The 22,620-nt window shown below is 41.9% G+C and overlaps 1 protein-coding gene and 2 non-coding genes across 8 annotated transcripts in view; all 3 read right to left on the reverse strand.

Moving 5' to 3' along the window:
• Positions 1-15,475, reverse strand: part of hmgxb4a (HMG box domain containing 4a) — a 51,933-nt gene extending 36,458 nt beyond the window's left edge. The window contains exons 1-3 of one of the 6 annotated variants that reach the window (XM_078532061.1): positions 15,384-15,475; positions 6,357-6,479; positions 2,271-2,419 (exon numbers count right to left, since the gene is read on the reverse strand). In XM_078532061.1, the coding sequence (XP_078388187.1) occupies positions 2,271-2,419; positions 6,357-6,390 (183 nt within the window). In that variant the 5' untranslated portion in view covers positions 6,391-6,479; positions 15,384-15,475. Of the gene's footprint in view, positions 1-2,270; positions 2,420-6,356; positions 6,480-7,875; positions 8,109-15,260 lie in introns of those variants that run through there. The other 5 variants (XM_078532062.1, XM_078532063.1, XM_078532064.1 and 2 more) reach the window with 5 other exon arrangements.
• A 2,329-nt stretch (positions 15,476-17,804) lies between these two features.
• Positions 17,805-17,877, reverse strand: trnar-ccu (transfer RNA arginine (anticodon CCU)). The gene has a single exon. It is a non-coding gene; the product is annotated as a tRNA-Arg (tRNA).
• A 561-nt stretch (positions 17,878-18,438) lies between these two features.
• On the reverse strand, positions 18,439-18,511 carry trnar-ccu (transfer RNA arginine (anticodon CCU)). The gene has a single exon. It is a non-coding gene; the product is annotated as a tRNA-Arg (tRNA).
• Between the last annotated feature and the right edge of the window lie 4,109 nt (positions 18,512-22,620).

Below are 22,620 nucleotides of genomic sequence, written 5' to 3' on the forward strand. Positions count from 1 at the left end.
TACACTGGTTGTTAAGAAATCCCAAGGAAAATGAGCTTGGATCATTTCATCCAAATTCCCAGTCGTCTACAGCACAAACTTGCCCTCATAATTCCACAGTTTCTAGGTTAGACTCTGGCAAAGTAGAAGAAAGAGCAGCAGCCTTTGAGAAAGAGAGCAACTGGCTTGTCAGTCGTGAAAACATACTTGCGGTGGGTGGAGCTGGCCCCTTGCAGATTGCGGTCTTCAGGGGAAGTGAGCATCCTCCAAGGGCATTTGAGAGGCCACATGGTCAACATACAAGATTGCAAATGCAAATTGTCAAAATTCTTGAGACGTTGTTGGCACTTGCAGAAGATCTCTGAGTTACAGTGGTAACAATATTGAAGGAATAAATGTTTAAAATTAGAATACAGCCCTGCTGTCCATCAGTCATCACAGTAATGTAATTTTGTTGGGTAACTTTATATTTTACACGTTATTCAAGAAAATCTCCCATCTCCCAAGATGTTGACGGCAATGGTCCCAACGGCACTGCTCCAAATGGGAAATAAACTTTTGGCAGAAGTAATCTCCAATCCACGATGATCCAGCCATTGTGGATGTGGCAAGCTTGATGGACCAGTTGGTCTTTTCCTGCTCATCAATTTTGGTTGTCAGTTTCATACGATCATCCCAATTAGGACAAGCAGCTGGTAACATGATATTCAACAAGGAACTGTTTGATTAACTTACCCTCACAGTAGGCAACGCAAGTTAAGGCATTGATAGTGGCAGCATGGCTTCCTGCTTATTAGTGACGGCTTAGAAAGGAGTGTTCATTGTTTGTTCAGCATTTTGGTGGCCAACACATGGTGCCACAGGATGTGGCTTATGGTCAATTCACCAAGAGATTCCCCAACAGATGTGTTCTTGATCTTCGCTGTGCCTCTGAGGGAAAGTCTTGGACCTCCATCAAGAGATAGGAAAGCACTGCCAGTGACCACAGAGAAACTGTAAAGCAGGCCAATGGTGAGAATCAAAAACGGTAGCTTAAAAAAATGTAAAACCAAGAAGGAAAACAATTGAGATATGGTATTGGTGGTTGAAACAACAGTATGCTTTGGATAGGGTGCCACCATCGTGGTGCCAGAGCACAAGTTAATGCCCATGCCTGTGATGGACAGCTCCACGAGTACAGATAGTCCTTTCTGGAAATAACACGAGATACGATGTGGATGAAAAATGGCAGTGAGGTAATGCGGACGAAAGAATTGAGAGAGATTGTTCACAAAAAGCAGGTCTCACTGTGGATTGCAACCGTGATGGTAGATCCATTAAGGAGAAATATTCTCCCTTTTTTCTAATTCCTTTTTAAGCTATGGTTCAACAGGAAGCACACACTCTCCAGTACTCCTCCACCATTCAAGTCTGTGCCTCAACCATGAACGATAGCAGACTGTTTTGAGTCCAGCAAGTCCTGTTCCTCAACCTCTGTCCACATCCGTGCAGATCGAGCACGGATTGCTGGATATCGATCAGAAGTGGAAACCCTGGCAGATTTTTCCCCTTGTACGCCAGGGCACTGAAGACAAGTATAGTGTCTCCCTACCAGCACCCTAGCCAAGGTCAGCTATTAGGGCTGTTTTCAATATAGTTCAAAATTACTGACAGGAATGCCAAGATGAGTGAAGCTGCTGCTACCAAAGTTAGCTTTCACGTGCCTGCAATGGAGACCACAGGTACTTTTGCCATCATTCATGATGTACACGTCACTTTACTTTCTGACAGCAATACGATGATGGGCTGCGATATAAATGTTACAGTAGGGGTTGAAAGAGATGGGTGGTGAGAGGAAGGAGTCCATAAAGATAGGTCTTATTATAGACTGAAACTGCAAATTCACTGATGAAAAGACTGAATTGTCTACAGTATTCCATTGTTTAATCACGATTGCCAAAGTTGAGAAAAACATGATTCAAAAATTTTCAGTTAGGCGCCCTCCCCCCTCCCACCCACCCACCCACCCCACTGCGAAGGAACAAGAATGACAGGTTGATAAATGCTCTTTGACAAAAGCTGTCTTTTGTGGTCAGTCAGACCACTCGTGGTTTTCCTGCTCTGTGCTGGGACGTACTGCGAGCAAAATAAAAACAAGCACAGCTTCCCCCTGCCTGAATCACAGCCCTGAATCTGGAGCCCTTCCGGTCACTCTTTCTTGGATGGAGGAGGATGCGAGATGGGAGCGGCTGCACGCAGGGTGAGCTAAAACAGCAAGGTTTAGAAAATAAAACACAAACAACAGCCCTCACCTTCGCTTTCTTTTTGGCTGACTTTCGGACTTCTGCATCTATTTCCTCCTCTTCTCTCAGCAAATCTTTATACGAGCGCTTCTTCTCTCGTTGGCTTCTGCCTGCTGCCAGACCCACCTCTTCAATTCCGCTTTCACCCACTATACAATCTGCAACAGCAGTAAAGGGCTTACAAATCATCTATTTATATTTTAAATATGTATATATATTTACCCCTCCAGTTTTTTTGGGAGGGCGGGGGGAAGGAACGTTGGGGGGGGGAAGGTGCTTCCTTGCACTGACACCTTTTCTCCTTCAGCTCAGGGATACAATGATCTGGGCCTCAAGCTCCTCCCCAGCCACCATTATTGAAGTTTTGTGATGACCTGTAGGAGTTGCGTTTCAGCAAAGGTGGGTTATTTCTATCAGGTGCATCCCATAGTGCAGTGGAATGATCCACACAAAGGGGCCCATCCTAGAACTGGTGAGCTTGGCCAATTAGTGTCTTCTTCTGCACCATCCAAAGTCAATTACCTACCAAGAGCAGGCCTGATAGCAGGCTTTTCCCAGTGACACTCTGTAGCCAGCCACTACAATGTAATGGAGCACCTATGGTCGCCCCATAGAAGCCTTGCCTCTGCTTGCTGCCTCCTCTTGACAATGCGTCTGACATTATCGCAGGTGTAAACTGACATTTTGCGCCTCTCCAAGACTCAATGCAGTTCAATGTATTAGGCAATCATACTGTATGGATGAGTCTAAATGCCAAGTCGATACAAACGCACAGTTCAGTGTTTCAGAAGGCACAAAATTTCCTGTGTTCAGCGATAATCTTTTTGTGTATGTTTGTTGGGGTTCCTCAAGATAAGTGATGACAGTGATGTACAATAGCCCATTCTTCCAAAGTGACAGCATCACACTCTCATCAGCCGTAAGACAGACCAGCGGTCACAGCAGGCACCCAATGGACAAAACCTCAACCACATTCTTGAACTCAATGCCCAGAAAAGTCACCTCCAAATGCACAGGGCTCAAAATCCAATTTCACGCCAGCATGAAGTAAAATTTGTGCAAATGGAAAATGAACTGGAATCATAGAATGGTAACAGCACAGGAGGCGGCCATTTGGCCCACCATGTCCATGCCAGCTCTCTGTATGACTAACTCGGCTAGCCCCACTCCCCTGCTTCCCCAAAGCCCTGAAATCTTTCTCCTTTTCAGGAGTTTATCCAATTCCTGTTCGTAAGCCATGACTGAACCTGCCTCCACCACAGATGGAGAGCAGGTGATTATGCTGCACACTCACGTCCTAATGGAGTTGGAATAAAACTAGTCAAACTCAAAAGATCCTTAACAATCATGAGAGAAGACCTTTAACATATCTAACTGAGTCAAATATGAACACAGCTATGAAAGGGCTTCATAACAACCCATTGAATTCATGTGACAAGATAAACAGGTTAAAGGTTACGTCCATTTTCTCTCAGATGGTTTTCTAGTATTCCTGCAAAATGTGACAGATGTTTTTAAAAATCCAAAAGCATTACAGTTTGTCATTCGGTTGCAGAATAGATATTAGTGTTGCTGCAGATCAGCCATGATCCAACTGAATGGTAGAACAGGCTCGTGGGGCTGAATGGCCTGTTTGGAATGTTCCAAAAGTCAGGATGTCGGACTCTGCAGTAGAACAGCGAAGTGAAAATCCCAATGGTAACTAACATTTGTATTTAGGCTTCTCCTGGAAAATGAGTACCACATCCTGGCTGGGTTCCAACTCAACCATAGTTCTTAGAGGGTCAGTCAATAAACTGCAAAAGGGAGCTCCATGAACATCCCTGGAGCACGCAATGTCCTGTCTGACCATCACAGGACCCTCCTGTTACGATGAAGTTGAGGAAGTGAAAAGGTGGACTGAAAACAAATATTAAATTAGCAGAAAGTAATTGGAAACAATGCACATTTATTAAGTGTTTGAAAATACAAATCAAATGCAGAAATGTTCAGAAATGATTCGTGTATCTTTTGCAAATATATCTATTTGTCTTCAGAAGAAAGAAATATTAATGCTGATGAACACAAGTTCCACATCCTCACCACTTGCTTTGCCTTCAGCATCAGTGTTAAGCATTCTCATAACAGGTACAATACAGATCAAGTGCAGAATAAAAATTCCTTTACAATGCAGCACAGCAGAAAAGCACCTCCTAATCAGCCACCTGCAAGCTTTATAGCCCCAAATTACTTTGTACTGGCAACAGAGGCCCACAAGGCTTGAGAGCTTCGTGGCTACCAATGGGGTTTCTCGACTCTGCTTACGGCCAGTGTCCGATGGTGACAGCAGCTGGGTGGGAATGTGAATGGAAGAATGTGAGGCAAGGGAGCTGGCATGGCATTGCTCTCAGGAAATCAAAGCTGCAAATGAAAGGCACCTCAAGGTGATTTGTAAATTGTGGTCCAGTCTGTGTGAACTGAAGGAAAGTCTTGTGCTGTAAACTTACACAAATTGGCAAGCTCGCCAGGACTGACAGATTTAATTTTGGATTCTTCCTGGAGGCCATAAATGCAGATTTTCATTCATTCAGTCCGATGTGAATTGGAACCCAGGTCCAGGAGATAAAAGACCAATGTTCTAAGTCACCATGCACCCAGTTCCATTCATCATTTAAACATCCACATTAGCCATGTGCTTTCAATACAAATTATTCTGTGATCTACTGCGAGAAGCTGCAGCATTACAGTTTGATGTCCCATCACCTACTGCATATGTTCTAAGTTTAATTATCTTACTGTGCTATAATTAAACTCCATTCAGTTACACGTATGAGATAAAGATAGCTACTATAAAAACAGCTATAGAAGATGTACTGCATATAATTCACTCAACAAATTGTATTTATATCGTGCCTTTAACATAGTAAAACGTCTCAAGGCGCTTCACAGGGGTGTTATCAAACAAAATTCAACACCAAGCCACGTAAGACGATATCAAAAAACATAACCAACACCTTGGTCAAAGAGGTAGGTTTTAAGGAGCTTCTTAACGGAGGAGAGAGAGGCAAGAGGTGGAGAGGTTTAGGGAGGGAATTCCAGTGCCTAGGATCTAGGCAGCTGGGGGCATGGTCACCAATGGCGGAACAAAGAAAATTGGGGATGCTCAAGAGACTTCGGCTGAAAACCCTACCAATTGGCCCACTGCATAATGGTTGACATTTGCAGAAGAAAAGGTAGCCCCTTTGCCTGTACAACAGCCAAGTTCCACTTCAGTACTGCGAGCTTGTGTACCAATACCAATGATTGATACAAACCTGCAAAGGGAGGAGAAGCACCAGACTAAAGCCACATCAGCTCACCAGACCCCATGGATCTGGACTGGGGGTGGTGGGGTGGGAGAGCCTCTACAGGAATCAGCCAGAGTTCCTACTCCTGATCACTCTATAGTGTAAGTGAACAGTGTGATTTGTATAGTATGATTCACGGCTGAAAGGCCACCCTCCTTAGCCCAGGAGCCCTGCTTGTGTCCTGGTTTCTGGTATTTCTGCTGCCCTTTTAGGATTCTAACCAACACTCACGTTTAAAAATGGCACTTTGACCAACTCGGTGCCAATCTTACTTCATAGTGTGCTAATGCCTCTCGGCAACATATTTAATGGGGTAGAAATACACACAGGGTACAGAAATTAATTGCTGAAAAAATGTAAACAAGAAGATTGCATTGCAGAAGGAAGGCCTCAACAAGATGTACAACAAATATTTCATGTTCCATAAAGCACTGATCAACTCTGAAAATTAGGGACTGTCCCTTGACACAAAATGACGTTTATAAAATTTCACAAGTCTGTTATAAAAAAAGAGCCATAAAGCTGTAAATGCAGCACGACAAATCAAATGTCTCTTACGCTTTTCAAAGATGCAACATTTGACAGAACAAATTTAAATACCGCAAATGGACAGGCTCAAGAGATGTCAGGGAACCAGCCATGTAAACAGCTGTGTACTTCCCAGCTTGAACAAGCACCTGGAGCCTTTTTCAAACAAAAATCATACATTTTAGATACAAATGGCTTGTTCGAGGTTACATACATTCTGGCATCACCCAAAATAAATTACCTTCTTTTTTCTTGAGTGCTTCATCATAAGCCATGACTGGAATTTGAATTTAAAATACTGTCTGTGTAAACATTTGGAAAACCAGGTGCTTCAGCCGTTTGCAGTTTTCATCTGAATATAATCCTGCAGCACATGAGAGAGAAAGAGAGGAGAAACATCTTATATATTTCAACATATCCCCTTTCACAACACCTAATCATCAGGAAGGACTGTACAGCTTGGGGCTCTTTTCTGGAGCTGACCTGGCGGGAGTTAAGTTACGAAAGGGCTTTGTTATAATTCAATATTCATTCATTGAGTAGAGGAGAAATCTGGAGTCAGTCCTGCCTTAACATGGATTTATTCACAAAACCCAGAGAACACAGGTACAGACTCCCTTTTCCTTTTCTCTCCCCTCCCACCCAGAACACACACAGGTGGAGACCGGTTCTTATATATACTTAAGAAAAATGCCTTAACCTTTCCCCAAATACTAACAGTTGCTCTCACTTACAAACTAGAGCATTGTGACAGGATTGCAACATTAACAGATTTGACAGGTAGATGGAGAGGTGATCTTTCTATTTGTGAGGAAATCCATTAATAAACATAAGATGGTCACTAAAAATATCCAACAGAGAATTCAGAAATTTATTGATCTGGAGAACATTGAGAATGTGTTACCACATGGAGTAATCACTAACAAATAGCAGAGACGTCTTTAAGGAAAAGCTGGATTAATATATAAGGGAAAAAAGCGTAAGAGGATATGTAGGTAGTATGAGGTGATGGAGAGTGGGAGAAGGCTTGTGTGGAATGTAAACACTAGCACAGACTAGATAGGCTGAATCTGTGTTCTGTAAATTCTATGGCACATTTCTAGATACACATTATCTGCACCTCAAGTTGACAATGATCTCTGTCTATGCTATATCTTGAAATAATACTTTATAACTTGCCAGCAGGGAGTGTAATTAAAGACAAAAACAGAATTACCTGGAAAAACTCAGCAGGTCTGGCAGCATCGGCGGAGAAGAAAAGAGTTGACGTTTCGAGTCCTCATGACCCTTCCCTGGTTTTACAGCCTTAACTTCTGTAAGACCTGGAAATAATCTCTGCGGATTTTCTTTATATTCTCTCATGAGATGTGAGCATCGCTGGCTAGATCATCACTTACTGCCCATCCCTAATTGCCTTTGAGAAGGTGGAGTTGAGCCGCCTTCCTGAACCACTGCAGTCCATGTGGTGTGGGTGCACCCACAGTGCAGTTAGGGTGTTCCAGGGTTTTAACCCAGCAACAGTGAAGGAACGGCGATATATTTCCAAGTTAGGATGGTGTGTGATATCATTAATCCTGTTCTTTAATCAACTCAATCAGAGACGAGTTAAAGCAAAAGAAAAAAACAGAATCATCCCCAACCTCCTAACTCTCAGGTAACACAGCCACCAACAGCAGCTCCGCCCACCAAAGCAAGTCAAATGTGAATGTCACAACTGAGGGATCGCAACTCAAGAGATCACATTTCAGAGACAATCACACCTGAAAATTACGGCCAGGATAATTCATGGGGGCTTCAGGGCAAGGCCTGAAAGGGTAACTTTTCAGATGTGGTTCGACTGTGTTGGTCATTATAACCAACTTATGCTTCTGCTTCAGAGTTTTGGTCTTCCTCTGTTGTGGATTTCTCAGCTGGTCCCACTTTCTTCCCCAATGAGAGACAAACATCAGCCATGTTATAAAAGCAAAATAACGCGGATGCTGGAAATCTGAAACAAAAACAGAAAAAGCTGGAAAAACTCAGCAGGTCTGACAGCATCTGCGGAGAGAGAAACAGTTAAAGTTTCGAGTCCGTATGACCCTTCTTCATAGCTATGTTATTGTGGCTGTAACAAAGGCTACAGTGTCTTTCTGCACAATGGGGATTAAAATTATAAATAGTTCCCACCAATAAGTTCCTGTTTTCTCACAACCTGGATTGATAAATACTGATTGCTCCAGCAATTCAAGAAAAGTTCCTCAGATTTCCCAATCTTCTTGCCAAATTAAAAAAGTAAGCTAGCATTACAACCAAGGTGTCTTGATTGGTAAGGGGATCAAAGGTTACAGGGAGAAGGCGGGAGAATGGGGTTGGGAAACTTATTAGCCATGATTGAATGGCGGAGCAGACTCGATGGGCCGAATGGCCTAATTCTGCTCCTATGTCTTATGGTCAGCACACGTGTTGCATGTTCCATGTGCCCTGGTGATAACAGTCACCATAAAAACCCTGTCACTTGGATTTTCAACAGGAAAACTAACAAGGGGATCAGCAATTTGCAGGGGGATGGGGCTTACTTTTATGTGGCGCCTTTCACATCTTCAGGGTGTCCCAAAGCACTTTACCAATGAAGTACTTTTTTGAAGTGTATTCATTGCTGCAATGGAGGAATGGCAGCAACGACCAGAGGGACAAATATTGTCTTGGACACCAAGGAGGACTCCCCTGCACAATATGCAGGAAGGTGAATGAAACACATTCAGCACAGCTTTCTGCATCGCAGACAAGTAGGACATAAACCGATTTGACTGAGTAGTATTCATTACTCTTTGGTTATTAACGGCAGCTTGGATCTGCTTGGATACTAATCACAAGTGGAGGTTCCACATGAATCAATATTAGGGCCATTATTCTTCACCATCTTTATGAGCGAGCTGGATGAAGACAGCAGTGGAACAATCCAAAAACATGCAGACATCAAGATATGTTTGGCTGTACGGTCCTTGGGTTCAAAAAGACTGCAGGTAGAACTAGATACAATAAGAACATCTACTGGACCTATGTCTGGTAAATATTAAATTGAGGCAAATGTAGCATGGTAGACTTGGTAGGGGCAACTCCAATAATGTATCCATCACGTAGAGTGCATGCATAAGGTTGTTGAATGTAACTGAGGTTATAATGCACAATTCATTGAAGATCTACAAGTAGTGCTTCAAGATTTTTATGGAAGTGAAGAGAGCGCTAGCACATACTGCCAGGACAATTAAACATGAAACAAAAATGATCCTTTCTTTGTACAAAACTTCCTTATAGGATATTGTGTTAAGTTTAGGCCCCATGGCATAGAGGCACTGGAAAAGGTGCAGGGGGAATACTAAATTGATACCTACTTTAAAAGTTTTTAGTTATGTCAAGCTTAGAGAACTTCTTCCTTACTTTGGAAAAGCAAAGGCTTTGAGGCGATATGATTGAAATCTTTCAAAATAATAAATTCTGCTTCTTGTATTCAAGTTCTTCCATGGCCTCACCCCATTCTACGTCCATTATCTCCTCCCGCCTCTCCTACAAAACCTCTGCACGCTTCAAATTCTGGCCTCTTGCGAAACCCCGATTTATATCACCGCCACTGGCAGCCATGTCTTCAGTTACCTAGACCCTAAACTCTGTGAAATTCTCTCCCTAAACCCCTCCACTTTCCTCTCTCTCCCCTCCTTTCAGGCAGTCCTTAAAACCTACCTCTATATCACCTGTCCAATGTCTCCTTATGAGGATCAGGTGTCCCAATTTTGTTTTGACATTTGCCTGTGAAATGTCATCGGAACATCTTACTACGTCAAAGGCACTAAACAAGGGCAAATTGTGATCATTGTAGATGGGTTGGGAAGGAACATAAGTTCCAAAAGCATTGGAAGTTAGGAGCTACTTTCCACAAAGAGCCGTCAACCTTTGGAAGTGAGAGCAGATTCACAGCAAGCATTGGAAAGGGTGCAGCAGGGTTGCCGATGAGTGGCAAACATTTATACACAACAGCTCAGCGTTTAATTAAGAGTTACTGTCACTCCTGGAACATCCTTGGGTGGGTAGGGGTGAGAGGTAGAGAGGAATTTCTCAGATTTTCCTAAATTGGTCAACAGATTTTCTGCCTCTCCCAGGGGATTATGTAACTCTGTGAAGGGAGTCGAGGTGGGTGTGGGTGGGAATGAGAAGGACAGGCATGATGGTTTGTGTATGTGACACCATGCTGGGAAAGGAGATGCTCATGGGCTGTTTTTATTCCTCATTTCAGAATGTTTACAATGTCATAACTCAAACACTGAGATTGCTCATAAATCAATTGGGTTATAAAGTCATCCTAAAATACTGTAACAACTCTTTATATTCTCAATCCTTTCCCCAGTCTCTTCCCCTCTAATATAATTAATTATATCATGAACACACTTGACAAGCTTTAGGGGAACGGTAAACTCTTGTCTGTCTGCACAGGCGCATAAAAAGGAACCACACAAAAGGAGCAGAGAGTTCTGCCAGTATGTTGACCAATATTCCTCTCCAAAACCAGATAATTTAATCATTCAGCCCATTGTGCATCAGCCATAGTTCAGTCGGTAGCACTCTTGCCTCTGAATCACAAGGTTCTGGGTTCAAGTCCCACTCCAGGGTTTGAGCACAAATGTCAAGGCCAACACTCCAATACAGTACTGAAGGCATGCTGCACTATTGTAGGCCTTTCAGGTTGGACTTTAATTGTGGCCCATCTGCGCTACATAAATGCAAGTCTCTTTATTTCTGTTTCTGATACAATGCTGCATGCAAAAATGATTTCCCTTATGCCTACAAGTCACTGCACTTCGAAAGCCAGCAATTGCTTGTAGAGTTCTTTGGGATGTCCCGAGATGTGATATGGTGCTATATAAATACAAGTGCTTTCTTAAGTCCTCCATTAAAATTCCAGATGTTCCCTCCACGTCATGCTATTTGAGCTATTTCAATTTAAAGCACAAACAACATTATTTTCAATATTTTATAACACATAACTAAAAACTGGCACCAGTAAAAAAAGTGCCAATCAAGTTATTAGATTGCCATAAAAACCAAATGATTCAATAACTAGGTAAGGAAACCTGCTGTCCTTAACCAACATGGCCTATGTGTGCCTCGAGTCAACACGGTTGACTCTTAACTGCCCTGTAGAGTGGCGGTGCAAGGCCTTCAGCTATTCGGAGGAGAGGCAACTAGTAATCCAGAGCCAATCAGAAAATGCTGGAAAAACTCAGCAGGTCCAGCAGCATCTATGGAGAGAGAAACAGAGCTAACGTTTCGAGTCTGTATGACCCTGCTTCAGTGCGGACTCAAAATGGACTCGAAACAGTAACTCTGTTTCTCTCTCCACAGATGCTGTTAGACCTGCTGAGTTTTTCCAGCATTTTCTGTTTTGGTTTCAGATTTCCAGCATCCGCAGTATTTTGCTTTTATCTTAGTAATCCAGAGGCCCAGGCTAATACTCTGGGGGCCTGGGTTCAAATCACACCACAGCAGCCGATGGAATTTAAATTTAATCAAAAAATCTGAAATATAAAGCTAGCCTCAGTAATGGTGACCATGACAACTAACATCGATTGCTGTAAAAATACATCTGGTTCACTAATGTCCTTTAGGGAAGGAAATCTGCCATCCTTACCCGCTCTGGTCTACATGTGACTCCACACCCACAGCAATGTGGTTAACTCTCAACTGCCCTTAAACGGCCCTAGCAAGCCACTCAGTTGAAGGACAATTAGTGTTGGGCAACAAATGCTCGTCCTGACAGCAACGCCCACTTCCCATGAAAGAATAAAGAAAAAAAAATCTACCTATTACAAACAGCAATTTCAGAAGGTAGCCCATTACCATCTTCTCAGGACAACTAGGGGTGGACAAAAAAATAGTGACACACACATCCTGTGAATTAATTAAAGCAAAATCTCTCTGAAGGCAATACGTGGCCTAATTTTAACAATCAAAGCATTAACGTACATGGAGTGTTAACTCTAAGGAATCATTTTAGCATAAGGCTAATCTCTAAATAGTCACTTGGTTTGGGATTAACAATAATAATATCCACAAGGCATTTTTTTTTAAAAAGAAAGGATAGGAAAGGTTAGTCTTGCAACATGTTCTCCAATCCTGGATTTTTTTTTCCATTGTCGATATGTTGATTGGGGATAAAGATTAATTTTAACTCTCATTTTCATTTTTAAAGATTAACCATGTTTTTGTCCCGGGCAGTTTTCTCCTCGCCTATAAAAGGTGTTGATTTCTCATTGTGTTAGGTTTCTGCAAACCCTCTCCTGTATTTGTTATTCATGCATAAATCCTGACATTTGGCAGGTTCACAAGAATGATTCCCAAGGGAGGTGGTGACGTAGTGGTATTGTCACTGGACTGATAATCCAGTGTAATGCTCTGGGAACCTGGGTTCAATTCCCACCACAGATAGTGGATTTGGAATTCAATTTTTTAAAAATCTGGAATTAAAAGTCTGACAATGACCATGAAACCATTGCCAAAGGGCTAATTCCCTTTAGGGAAGGAAATCTGCCATCCTTACCTACATGTGACTCCAAACCCACAGCAATGCGGTTGACTCTTAAGATGCTGCCCCCCACCCCTGAACAGAGGCAATTAATGATGAGCAATAAACGCTGGCCCAATGATTAAGGAGAGATTGTCCTTTGAGGTGAGTTTAATATTTATCACATAATATTGCTGAAAAAAGACACATTGTCAATGCTTAGTCATCTTGCACTCATCAGGACAATTCACAAGAACACAAATGTCCAAATGTAAAGGTAACAATTTGTACTGCATGAGAAGGGAGAGGAGGCGGATCATGTAAAGCATAAATGCCAGCATAGGCCTGTGTCTGTGCTATACATTCAAAATAATATAATGGTCCTTATATTTCCAGCAGGGACTAACGAATAGTGCTTGGATGTGCTAATGTTGCAATCCTGTCACAATGAAGTGCATGATCTAGTTGTAAGTGAGGGCAGCTATCACTAATTGAGGAAAGATTAGGACATTATTCTTAAGTGTGTGTATCAGATTCCTCCTTTACTCAGTGAGTTGTTACAGGGTGTATTAAGACCAACTCTAGCGCCCTGACCACCATTTAGCACACATCTTAACTGGTCTACAAGGATCAAATACTTACTGAATAAACTTGCTGAGATTTTGGGAATTCAGAAAAATCTAAGATAAAAGCAAAAAACTGCCGACAGTTTTTCCAGGTATTTTTGTTTTTGTTTCAGAAAAATCTAATCTGTTTTAACAGATCTAACTTTGAAAATGAGGTACCATTCCATATATTTCAATAATCTACAATCTAAAGAAGGTTAAAGAGGCACTGGAAAAGGTACCAAGATGACTTGCAAGGATATCAAGACTGAGAGGTTATTTACATCTACGAGAAAAGACTAAATAAACTAGGCTTTGTTCTGCAAAAGACAGAAGACGGAGGGGTGAGCTGAGAGAGGATTTTAAAATTATGAAAGGATTCAATAAGATAGATGTACAGAAGATATTTCCATTCAAATTGCATTAGAGGAGGTACAGAGGAATTTATGAGGATGTTGTTAGGACTGGAAAATTGCAGCTATGAGGACAGATTGGGTAGGTTGGGGTTGTTTTCCTTGGAACAAAGGAGGCTGAGGGGAAGTTTGATTGAGATGTACAAAATTGAGGGGCCTGGATAGAGTGGATGAGAAGAGCCTATTTACTTTAGCACAGAGATCAGTGACTAGTAGGCATAGATTTAAAGTGACTGATAGAAAGATTAGAGGGGAGATGAGGAAAAACGTTTTCGCCCAGAGGATTGTGGGGGTCTGGAACTCGCTGCCGGAAAGGGTAGCGCAGACAGAAACCCTCAACTCACTTAAAAGGTGTCTGGATATGCACCTCAAGTTCCGTAGCCTACAGGGCTACAGACCAAATGCTGGAAAGTGGGAGTAGGCTGAGGGACTCATTTTTTGGCCAGAGCAGACATGATGGAGCAAGTGGCCTCTTTCTGTGTTGTAAACTTTCTATGGCTCTATGATCAATGGGGGCAAATCCAATACCAAGAGGTCACTAAAAAGCACAATTAAGAATTAAGGAGAAAATTCTTCACCAGTACAGAGTGGTTAGAATTTGGAGTTAGACTCATCAGCCATCTCAGAACCCATCCAACTGGAATGGAAGCAAGTCATCCTCGATCTTGAGGGACTGCCTAAGGAGATGAAGAGAAGGTTCACTGGGCACCTATAAGGGCTGGTTGAGGGGAACAGTCTCAATGATAAACACGATGGAGTAAGGAACAGAAGTTTATGTTGATGCACTGAGATGATGAGGGTTGGGAGGAGGTTCATGTGCAGCATGAACAGTCCAGGCTGGTTGAGCCAAATGGCTTGATTCTGTGCTGTAAATTCTATGTAACATCTCTGTTACATCACAATTGTCACTTAGCAGTTTCCCCAGTACAATTACAATTCTTGAGTATTGCTGAAAAAAGAGACATGTCAAAGTTTTTCATCTTGCACTCATCAGGACACTTCTATAGGGAGAAAACAACAATTTATACCCGATGTGAGGAGAGTACTGATTGGCTGGCAAGTGGCATCACAAAGTGTCCTGATGGGTGCAAGACGAAAAGCTTAGGCATATCACTTTCTTCAGCAATATTCAAATTCTGTACTACTAAATGACTATAATTCTGTGTTCATCTCCAATAAACATTAATTTCTCCCCAATGATATCTTGTCTCTTCCCCCATCCATGGATCAATTCCAATGCAGAGTATATAATTCAGGAAAAAAATCTACTAAAATAAATGTGCAAGATTTAAAATAATTTACTGCTCATATAAAAGCACATTAACACTACAAAGGTGAGTGATTAACACCAAAGTTAAATTTACCACTGATATAAGTGCTATATTTGATCTTACATTAGCTCAGAGGGCGCCTCCTCTTCCTAGGCAGCTCTGCCTTCCCGCCCTTTCTCTTAATCTTTGCGCCCAGCTTCCCCCCCACCCTCCGAGGCTGACCCGCCCACATCCCCCCTCCAGCAGCCGCCCACCGAACGCTCTCCCCTGGCCACAGTACCCAGGAAACGCCGAGGCTTAACCCGATAAGGTAGGCCTCCTCACTTCCCCCCCGGAAGTCGGTTCCATCCCCCGCTCCCCAAGGAGCCCGAGCCTTTAACGGTGTCGTTCGGGGTCTTTTTTATTATTTTAACGGTTCGTTGAACGCCGGCGGATCCGCGCTCTCACCGTGAAGCTGCCGACCGGAGCCGCCGTTCCTCGCCTAGCGCCGCCATCTTGGTGAGAGAGAAGAGGAGAAGCTGGGGGCGCAGATCTGGGCAATCGAGCACAGAGCGCATCGATCTGCATCTCTGGAACATTTTGGGGGGAAGAGCAACATCATCCAGAGTGTCCATAAAGTCCTTGTCCAACTTTACAAACTTCAATAATTTTGGATGTAGACATGAAAAAAAAAGCAAATTGTGAAGGGCTTTTCTCTCTCTTCAGGGACAATGCCCACAAGAAGGCGTTGCTGACCAAGGACCCCCATGTTAATCTTGGTCTGGAGATGTGGATGGTCTTCGCTGGTGGTACATTTGTCCAGTTTGCGGGGCTCTTCAGCAAGATTGTTCCTTGTTTACCTCCATCTCTTTTATCATCAATCTTTCCCATTAGCATCAGATTTTCTAAATCATGATTTCTTATTAGGTGCCCAAGAAACCCCAACTGTCTCTCCCTGATTTTGGTCAGCAAAGTCCTTCCGGTCTCGGATTTTACTAGCACCTCTTGTCCAAGATTATTCGCCTCAAAAAACCATAACTCTGCAGCCTCAATTCTTCTCTGGTCAACCAGTGCTCTTATGTCAAAATTGGTGTGAGTAGCATTCTAGGGTTCCCAGCTTTGTTTTCATGGCTAATTTTGAGTTGATCATAATCTTTTTTCATGTTTTGAAATGCATCTTTGGCCATTCCAATTCTTTGAGTTTTCACACAATACAGCTCAAATTTCTAGATTTGATAATAATGCCTTCTTTTCTAACAATGTCGTTTCCAACAGTGCAGCTTTCCTCCTGAATCTTTTTTCCCCAGAGAGCTCTGGAGGCTAGGGTTGTCAACCCTTCAGGAATTGAAGACCAATCTCCAGGACACTGCTGTGTGTGCAACCCTGGAGAAAAATCATTGGGACATTTTTTTAAAATTCTTTTCTTTTGTCATTTTCTTTGAACGCTTCTCTTTACCAGATATAAAAATATTGAAAATGGGAAAAAAGGCTGTTTGGATGACAGCCAAGCATCATCCAATTGGGTAATAAGTCTTTTTGCTTTACAGTTGGCATAGGAAGGCAGTATATCACAAGGATGGCCAACTAATGGCTGGGGTGGGAGGGGAGAATCATGTGATGAAACCTCCCAGAATACATTTATTCACAGTTGGCAACCCTAGTGGAGGCAGGGTCATTGAATATTTTTAAGGCTGAGTTAGATAGAATCTTGATTTACAAAGAAGTCAAAGAGTACAGGGTGTAGACAGGAAAGTAGAGGCCACAATCAGATCAGCCATGACCTTATCAAATGGTGGAGCAAGCTCGAGGGACTGAATGGCCTCCTCCGCCTCCAAATTCGTATGTTTGCATGAATGTCACCACTTTCCTTATCGACAATACAACATGAACATTAAAAATATGAATAACGATTTCATGTAACCTTGGCAATTTTTATTACATTAAAGGTGTAATATGAATATACGTTGTTGTTGCCTTGTATTCACTTGTCTTCTTCCTACATGGTTGTAAAAGTGGATACAATATGGACAAGATTTCATATGTTACACACTCAAAATCAAGGAGAAATAAAAGGTCCCTCGCTGGAGCTGGTTACTGAACAGTCCTGATGCTCTTATTTCACAAATGAAATGTTCACAAAGATAATTATTCTCAGTAATGCACAGTTTTGTTTTCCCTGATATCCCAGTAAAATAAGTGTACTTTGTATGGTTACACTTTGTGAGCCATCAGGGCAAAATAGCTCTGCACCAAGGGACAAATAAAATAATTAATTAATGTTGCTGTGTGTATTTTTCTGACTTACTTCAACAAAATGCGAATAATAATTGTAATTACACCACGTTTCCTACAGGAGGCAGAAAGACAAGGCAAAATTGCACAGTTTCAACACTTCCTTTACCATTACCTTAATTCAGCGAATCTAACAATTTTTTTTAAAATTCAACAACGAAGTAGAAATTCCAATTATTTCTCTAAATATCCTGCGAAAAGCTGGGTAAATCCTAAAAAAAAAATTTTTTTAAATTTCAGAATAAATGTTCTCAAAAGTTGGCTTGAAAAGAAAATGCTTATTTTTAAACAATTCAAAAAAGAACTTTCAATTCAATATGAAAAGCTGAGATAATTCTAATTTGCCTATATTAAAATCAAATATAAAATTGGAAATAAATATTCTCAAAATTTAGTTTCTAAAATAGAAAATATTAACTTTAAATAAGTCAGAACACGAAACGCAATTTTTCCTGAAAAGCTGTGCGAATTCTAATTGAAGGATTTTTTTTTTATTTTCGAAATAAAATCTGAAGAATAAAATTGGAAACAAGTATTGTTTGATCTAAAAATAAGTCACTTGGTTCCTTAAACATATCAGGGGAGATGAAAAGGACACACCCCAGATGGGACTCGAACCCACAATCCCTGGCTTAGGAGGCCAGTGCCTTATCCATTAGGCCACTGGGGCTGCGCTAGAATAGGTGAAATTCTAAAGTCTTAGCTACCATGTCGTGATTTGCGATCCATTTTTTTTTCGCTGTAAACATTTTCAGTCAGCCTTTTACCTTCAGGATCATCGCCTCTTCCTTCCAACTCATGCACATTTTTAAAATGCAATTTGCTTGGGTGGGTAATGCATTGATTTCACCCCCATTCTTTGTCCCCAAAAGGACAGTAGATCAATCAATCAAACTCAACCTCTGCACAGCCAGTGCTGGAGGTAAAAGGTACCAGACTGGTCAATGCTAAGTTGTGTATCAGTATGGAGATAAATGCATTTAGGGGGGGGGGGGGGAATAAAAATAACAGGAGAGGCTGCTGAGGTGAGAGAAACACTTCAGCAGAATGAAGTTGCATATAAACCATTCACAGCTCCTTCATTCAGCAGAGCTCTGCAATTAATTAATCCCACAGCCTTTCTCTTTCCCCTCTTTTTGTGCAAATGCTTATTATTGAATCTGCTTCCATCATCATGAGGACAGATGTTAATTTGAACGGAGGTACCGAGATTCGTTATAAAAACACATCACACCCCAGATGGGACTCGAACCCACAATCCCTGGCTTAGGAGGCCAGTGCCTTATCCATTAGGCCACTGGGGCCACTGTGCTAATGGGTTCCCTCTAAGGATAATTGACAGCTCCCTGCTTTGCTTGGGTTGGCATCATGAATTCTGTCAACATTGATGTGGTCAGCACCAGCTGAACCAAACACGACCTGCGAATATGGTAGTCATGATAATGAGAAGCTTATAAATGAAAATAATTTAAAGATGGACCGAAAGGCCTGCTTCTGTGCTGTATAATTCTATGACTATGGACCTTGAAGGTATCAAGTGATGGGACTGTGACTATTTCCTTTGGTAGCTTGTTCCATTGTGGAGCTGTCCCTCTGAAGAAAGATCGTTGATACACTGTCTTGGAAACAAATGGTCTTCTAGTTTGTGTGGGTGGCTATTTCATGTTTCATAATTGCCAGAGTGCACTAGGTACTTGTTCCTGTCAATGCCCATTTGTCTATTCCATATTCTATAGAACATGGTCAGTCTGCTTTTTCCCCTCCTTTGCTATAGTGATTCCCATTCCAAATCTTTGATCAAGAATGTGACACTAGCTCTGCAATGCCTCATATTTCAAAGTCTTAATCATAAATCATAAGAACATAAAGACTTAAGAAATAGGAGCAGGAGTAGGCCATTCAGCCCCTTGAGCCTGTTCTGCCATTAAGTAACATCATGGCTGATCTGATTGTGGCTTTACCTCCACTTTCCTGCCTGCCCCCATAAGCCTTAAATGCCTTGTCAATCAAAAATCTGTCCTAACTCACTCTTGAATTTATTCACTGAACCAGCCTTCACTACACTGCCCGCTGGGGAAGTGAATTCCAAACACCATTGACCCTCTCAGAGAAGAAATTCCTCCTCATCTCCGTCTTAAATGGGAGACCCCATACTTTTAAACTGAGCCCCCTGGTTCTAGATTCCCCCATGAGAGAAAACAGCCTCTCAGTATCTCCCTGTCCAGCCCCCTTGGAATCTTAAATGTGTCACTAAGATCACCTCTTATTCTTCTAGACTCCAATGAGTATATGGGCCCAACCTGCTCAACCTTTCCTCATAAGACAACCACTGCATCCCAGAAATCAGCCGAGTGAACCTTCTCTGAACTGCTTTCAATGCAAGTATGTCCCTCCTTAAGTAAGGCGATCAAAACAACACACAGTACTCCAGATGTGGTCTCACAAATGCCCTGCACAGCTGTAGCACTTTTATACTCCATCCTCCTTGCAATAAGGGCCAACATTCCATTTGCCTTCCTAATTACTTGCTGTACCTGCATGCTTACTTTTTGTGATTTATGTACAAGGCACCCAGATCCCTTTGTACTGCAGCATTGTATAATCTCACTCCATTAAAATAGTAATCTTCTTTTCTATTCTTCCAGCCAAAGTGGACAACCTCACATTTTCCCACATTATACTCCATATGCCAATTTTTTGCCCACTCACTTAACCTATCTTCTATCCCTTTGCAGACTCTTTGTATCCTTCTCACAACTTGCTTTCCTACCTATCTTCATGTCAGCAGCAAATTTGGCTATAATACAGTCAGTCTCTTCGTCCAAGTCATTACTATGGATCATAAATAATTGTGGCCCCAGCGCTGATCGCTGTAGCACTCCACTAGTTACAGTTTGCCAACCTGAAAATGAACTATTTATCCCAACTCTCTGCTTCCTGTTAGTTAGCCAGTCCTCTTTCCATGCTACTATATCACCCACAACGCCATATGCTCTTATTTTGTGCAGTAACCTTTTATGTGGCACGTTATCAAGTGCCTTTTGGAAATCCAAATACACTACATCTACTGGTTCCCCTTTATCCACCCTGTTTGTTACATCCTCAAAGAACTCTAATAAATTTGTCAAACACAATTTCCCTTTTACAAAACCATGCTGACCATGTCTGCAGTAGGTAACAGGTTAATAAGTCAAATAGCTGGTGGGTTCTTGGAGGAAGGGTTGTTGTCAGTGATGATGACGGGACGCACTACACCTTGGTTTTAAAATGAGAATCCCAGATGAATTATTAGGAGTGAAATAACCCTGATAAATCTAGCACCAAACCTGCAATATTTTCGTGTGTATCTGTTTAACCTGTTTAATTTTGTTTTTAAAAAGGAAGTGAAGTTTTACAAAACCATGTTGACTCTGATTGCATGACAATTTTTTCTACTATTACCTCTTTAATAATGGATTTTAGCATTTTCCCAATGACAGGTGCTAAGCTAACTGGCCTATAGTTTCCTGCTTTCTGTCTCCTTCCTTTCTTGAATAGAGGTGTTACGTTTGCAATTTTCCAATTTTCTCAATTCTAGAGAATTTTGGAAGATTACAACCAATGCATCAATGCAATACTACACATGGATGGAAATTATTTTCACCCTGTTGTATCTGCCATTGCTAACACTACCCTGGAGCCACCTACAACTTATCTAGCCCCTTTAATGTCTGAAGGCACTTCACAGGAGTGTTATCCAACAAAATTTCACACCTAGCCACATCAGGAAGATATTATGAGAGGTGACGAAAAGCTTGATCAAAGAGGGAAGTTTTAAGGAGCATCGAGATCCTGAGGGCACAAAGGTAGAAAGGTGGGAAGGTTTGCAGAGGGAATTCCAAATTGCCGGGCCCAGGCATGACCACTGGTAGTGAAGCAATGGGAATTAGGGAAGTGCAAGAGGCCAGAATTGGAGAAAGAGAGGCCTAGGAGGGTTTGGGGGCTGCAGGAGGTTACAGAGATAGGGAGGGAGGGGCCACGGAGGCATTTGAAAACAAGGGTGCGAATATTAAAATCCATTGACAAACCGGGAGCCAATACAGGTCAACATGTTCAGGCTGATGAGTGAACAGGATGTTGTGTGAGTGCAGATACAGGCAGAAGAGTTTCAGATTAATTCAATTGATGAGTTCCATTTTCATATAGTGTTCACAGTTTCAATCTCTGTAGCTCTGGACTCTGAAAGCAACAATGACCTTACTAGCTCCAGCAGCTCTGACAGATTTCTGTCTTTCTTCAGTGTTTTTTCGGTGTAGTCGGCTGGAGAGACAACCTTCGATCATTTGTCATTTTATTTCCCTTTCAATCTGTTCGACATCACCAAAGTACCATTTTGCTGCTGTTGCCTCAAACGCGTGCAATATTGGTCAATTGTTTCATTGGCTTGTTGTTTTGTGCGCCTGAAGATGATTGTATTCTTCTTTGACGTGAAATAGGACATCAGTGCCTTTGTAGCTAAGTCATAGTCATTTTGCTCCGGTGTCGAGGAATATCAATCAAACTTGCTGTCGTCAGCCCCCTTCGTCAATGTACCAACTCTTGCCAATAAACCCTCTAAATTTCCTTTCTTGCACACAGTTTGTTTATTTCAATTTCCATTTTTTGGGCAAGTAAAATCAGGAGATTTAAGTGCCATTTTATGACTGAGGAATCATTATCTGCAAGGCAAATATTTTCAGAAAGACTTCTAACTTTATTGCCTCTCTCTACCAACTCATGCACATTTTAAAATGCAAATTATTGGGTGGGTAATGAATTGATTTCGCCCCCATTTGGTCCCCAATAGGACAGTAGACAAATCAATCAAACTCAAATTCTGCACAGCCAATGTTTTGAGGTAAAGGTACCAGACAGGAAGGAACAAATGGATCAATGCTAAGCTGTCTATCAGTATGACGATATATGCATTTAGGGGGGATAAAAATAACAAGAGGGGCTGCTGAGGTGAGGGAAGCATGCAACATTTCAGATGAATGAACTTGCTCAGAGTCTTACAGTACAGAAGGAGGCCATTCTGCTCATTGTGCCTGGGCTGGCTCTTTGGTGGATGAATACAATTAATCACAGTCCCTTTCTCTTTCCCCTTAACCTTGCAAAATTTCCCTTCCAGTATTTATCCGATTGCCCTAGTGTGGGAGATCTCATTGAATCTACTTCCAGCATCTCAATACAACCATGGAGGTTTCTAAAGAAAGCAGATTGGAGCTGAAGTTAATTTGAATTGAGAAAAAGCTGATGTATCACAGAATCACAGTGCAGAAGAGGCCCTTCGGCCCATCAAGTCTGCACCGACACGTGAGAAAAACCCTGACCTACCTACCTAATCCCATTTACCAGCGCTTGGCCCATAGCCTTGAATGTTATGATGTGCCAA

This window comes from Cetorhinus maximus, chromosome 29 (genome assembly GCF_964194155.1).
Source record: "Cetorhinus maximus chromosome 29, sCetMax3.hap1.1, whole genome shotgun sequence".
NCBI lineage: Eukaryota > Metazoa > Chordata > Chondrichthyes > Lamniformes > Cetorhinidae > Cetorhinus > Cetorhinus maximus.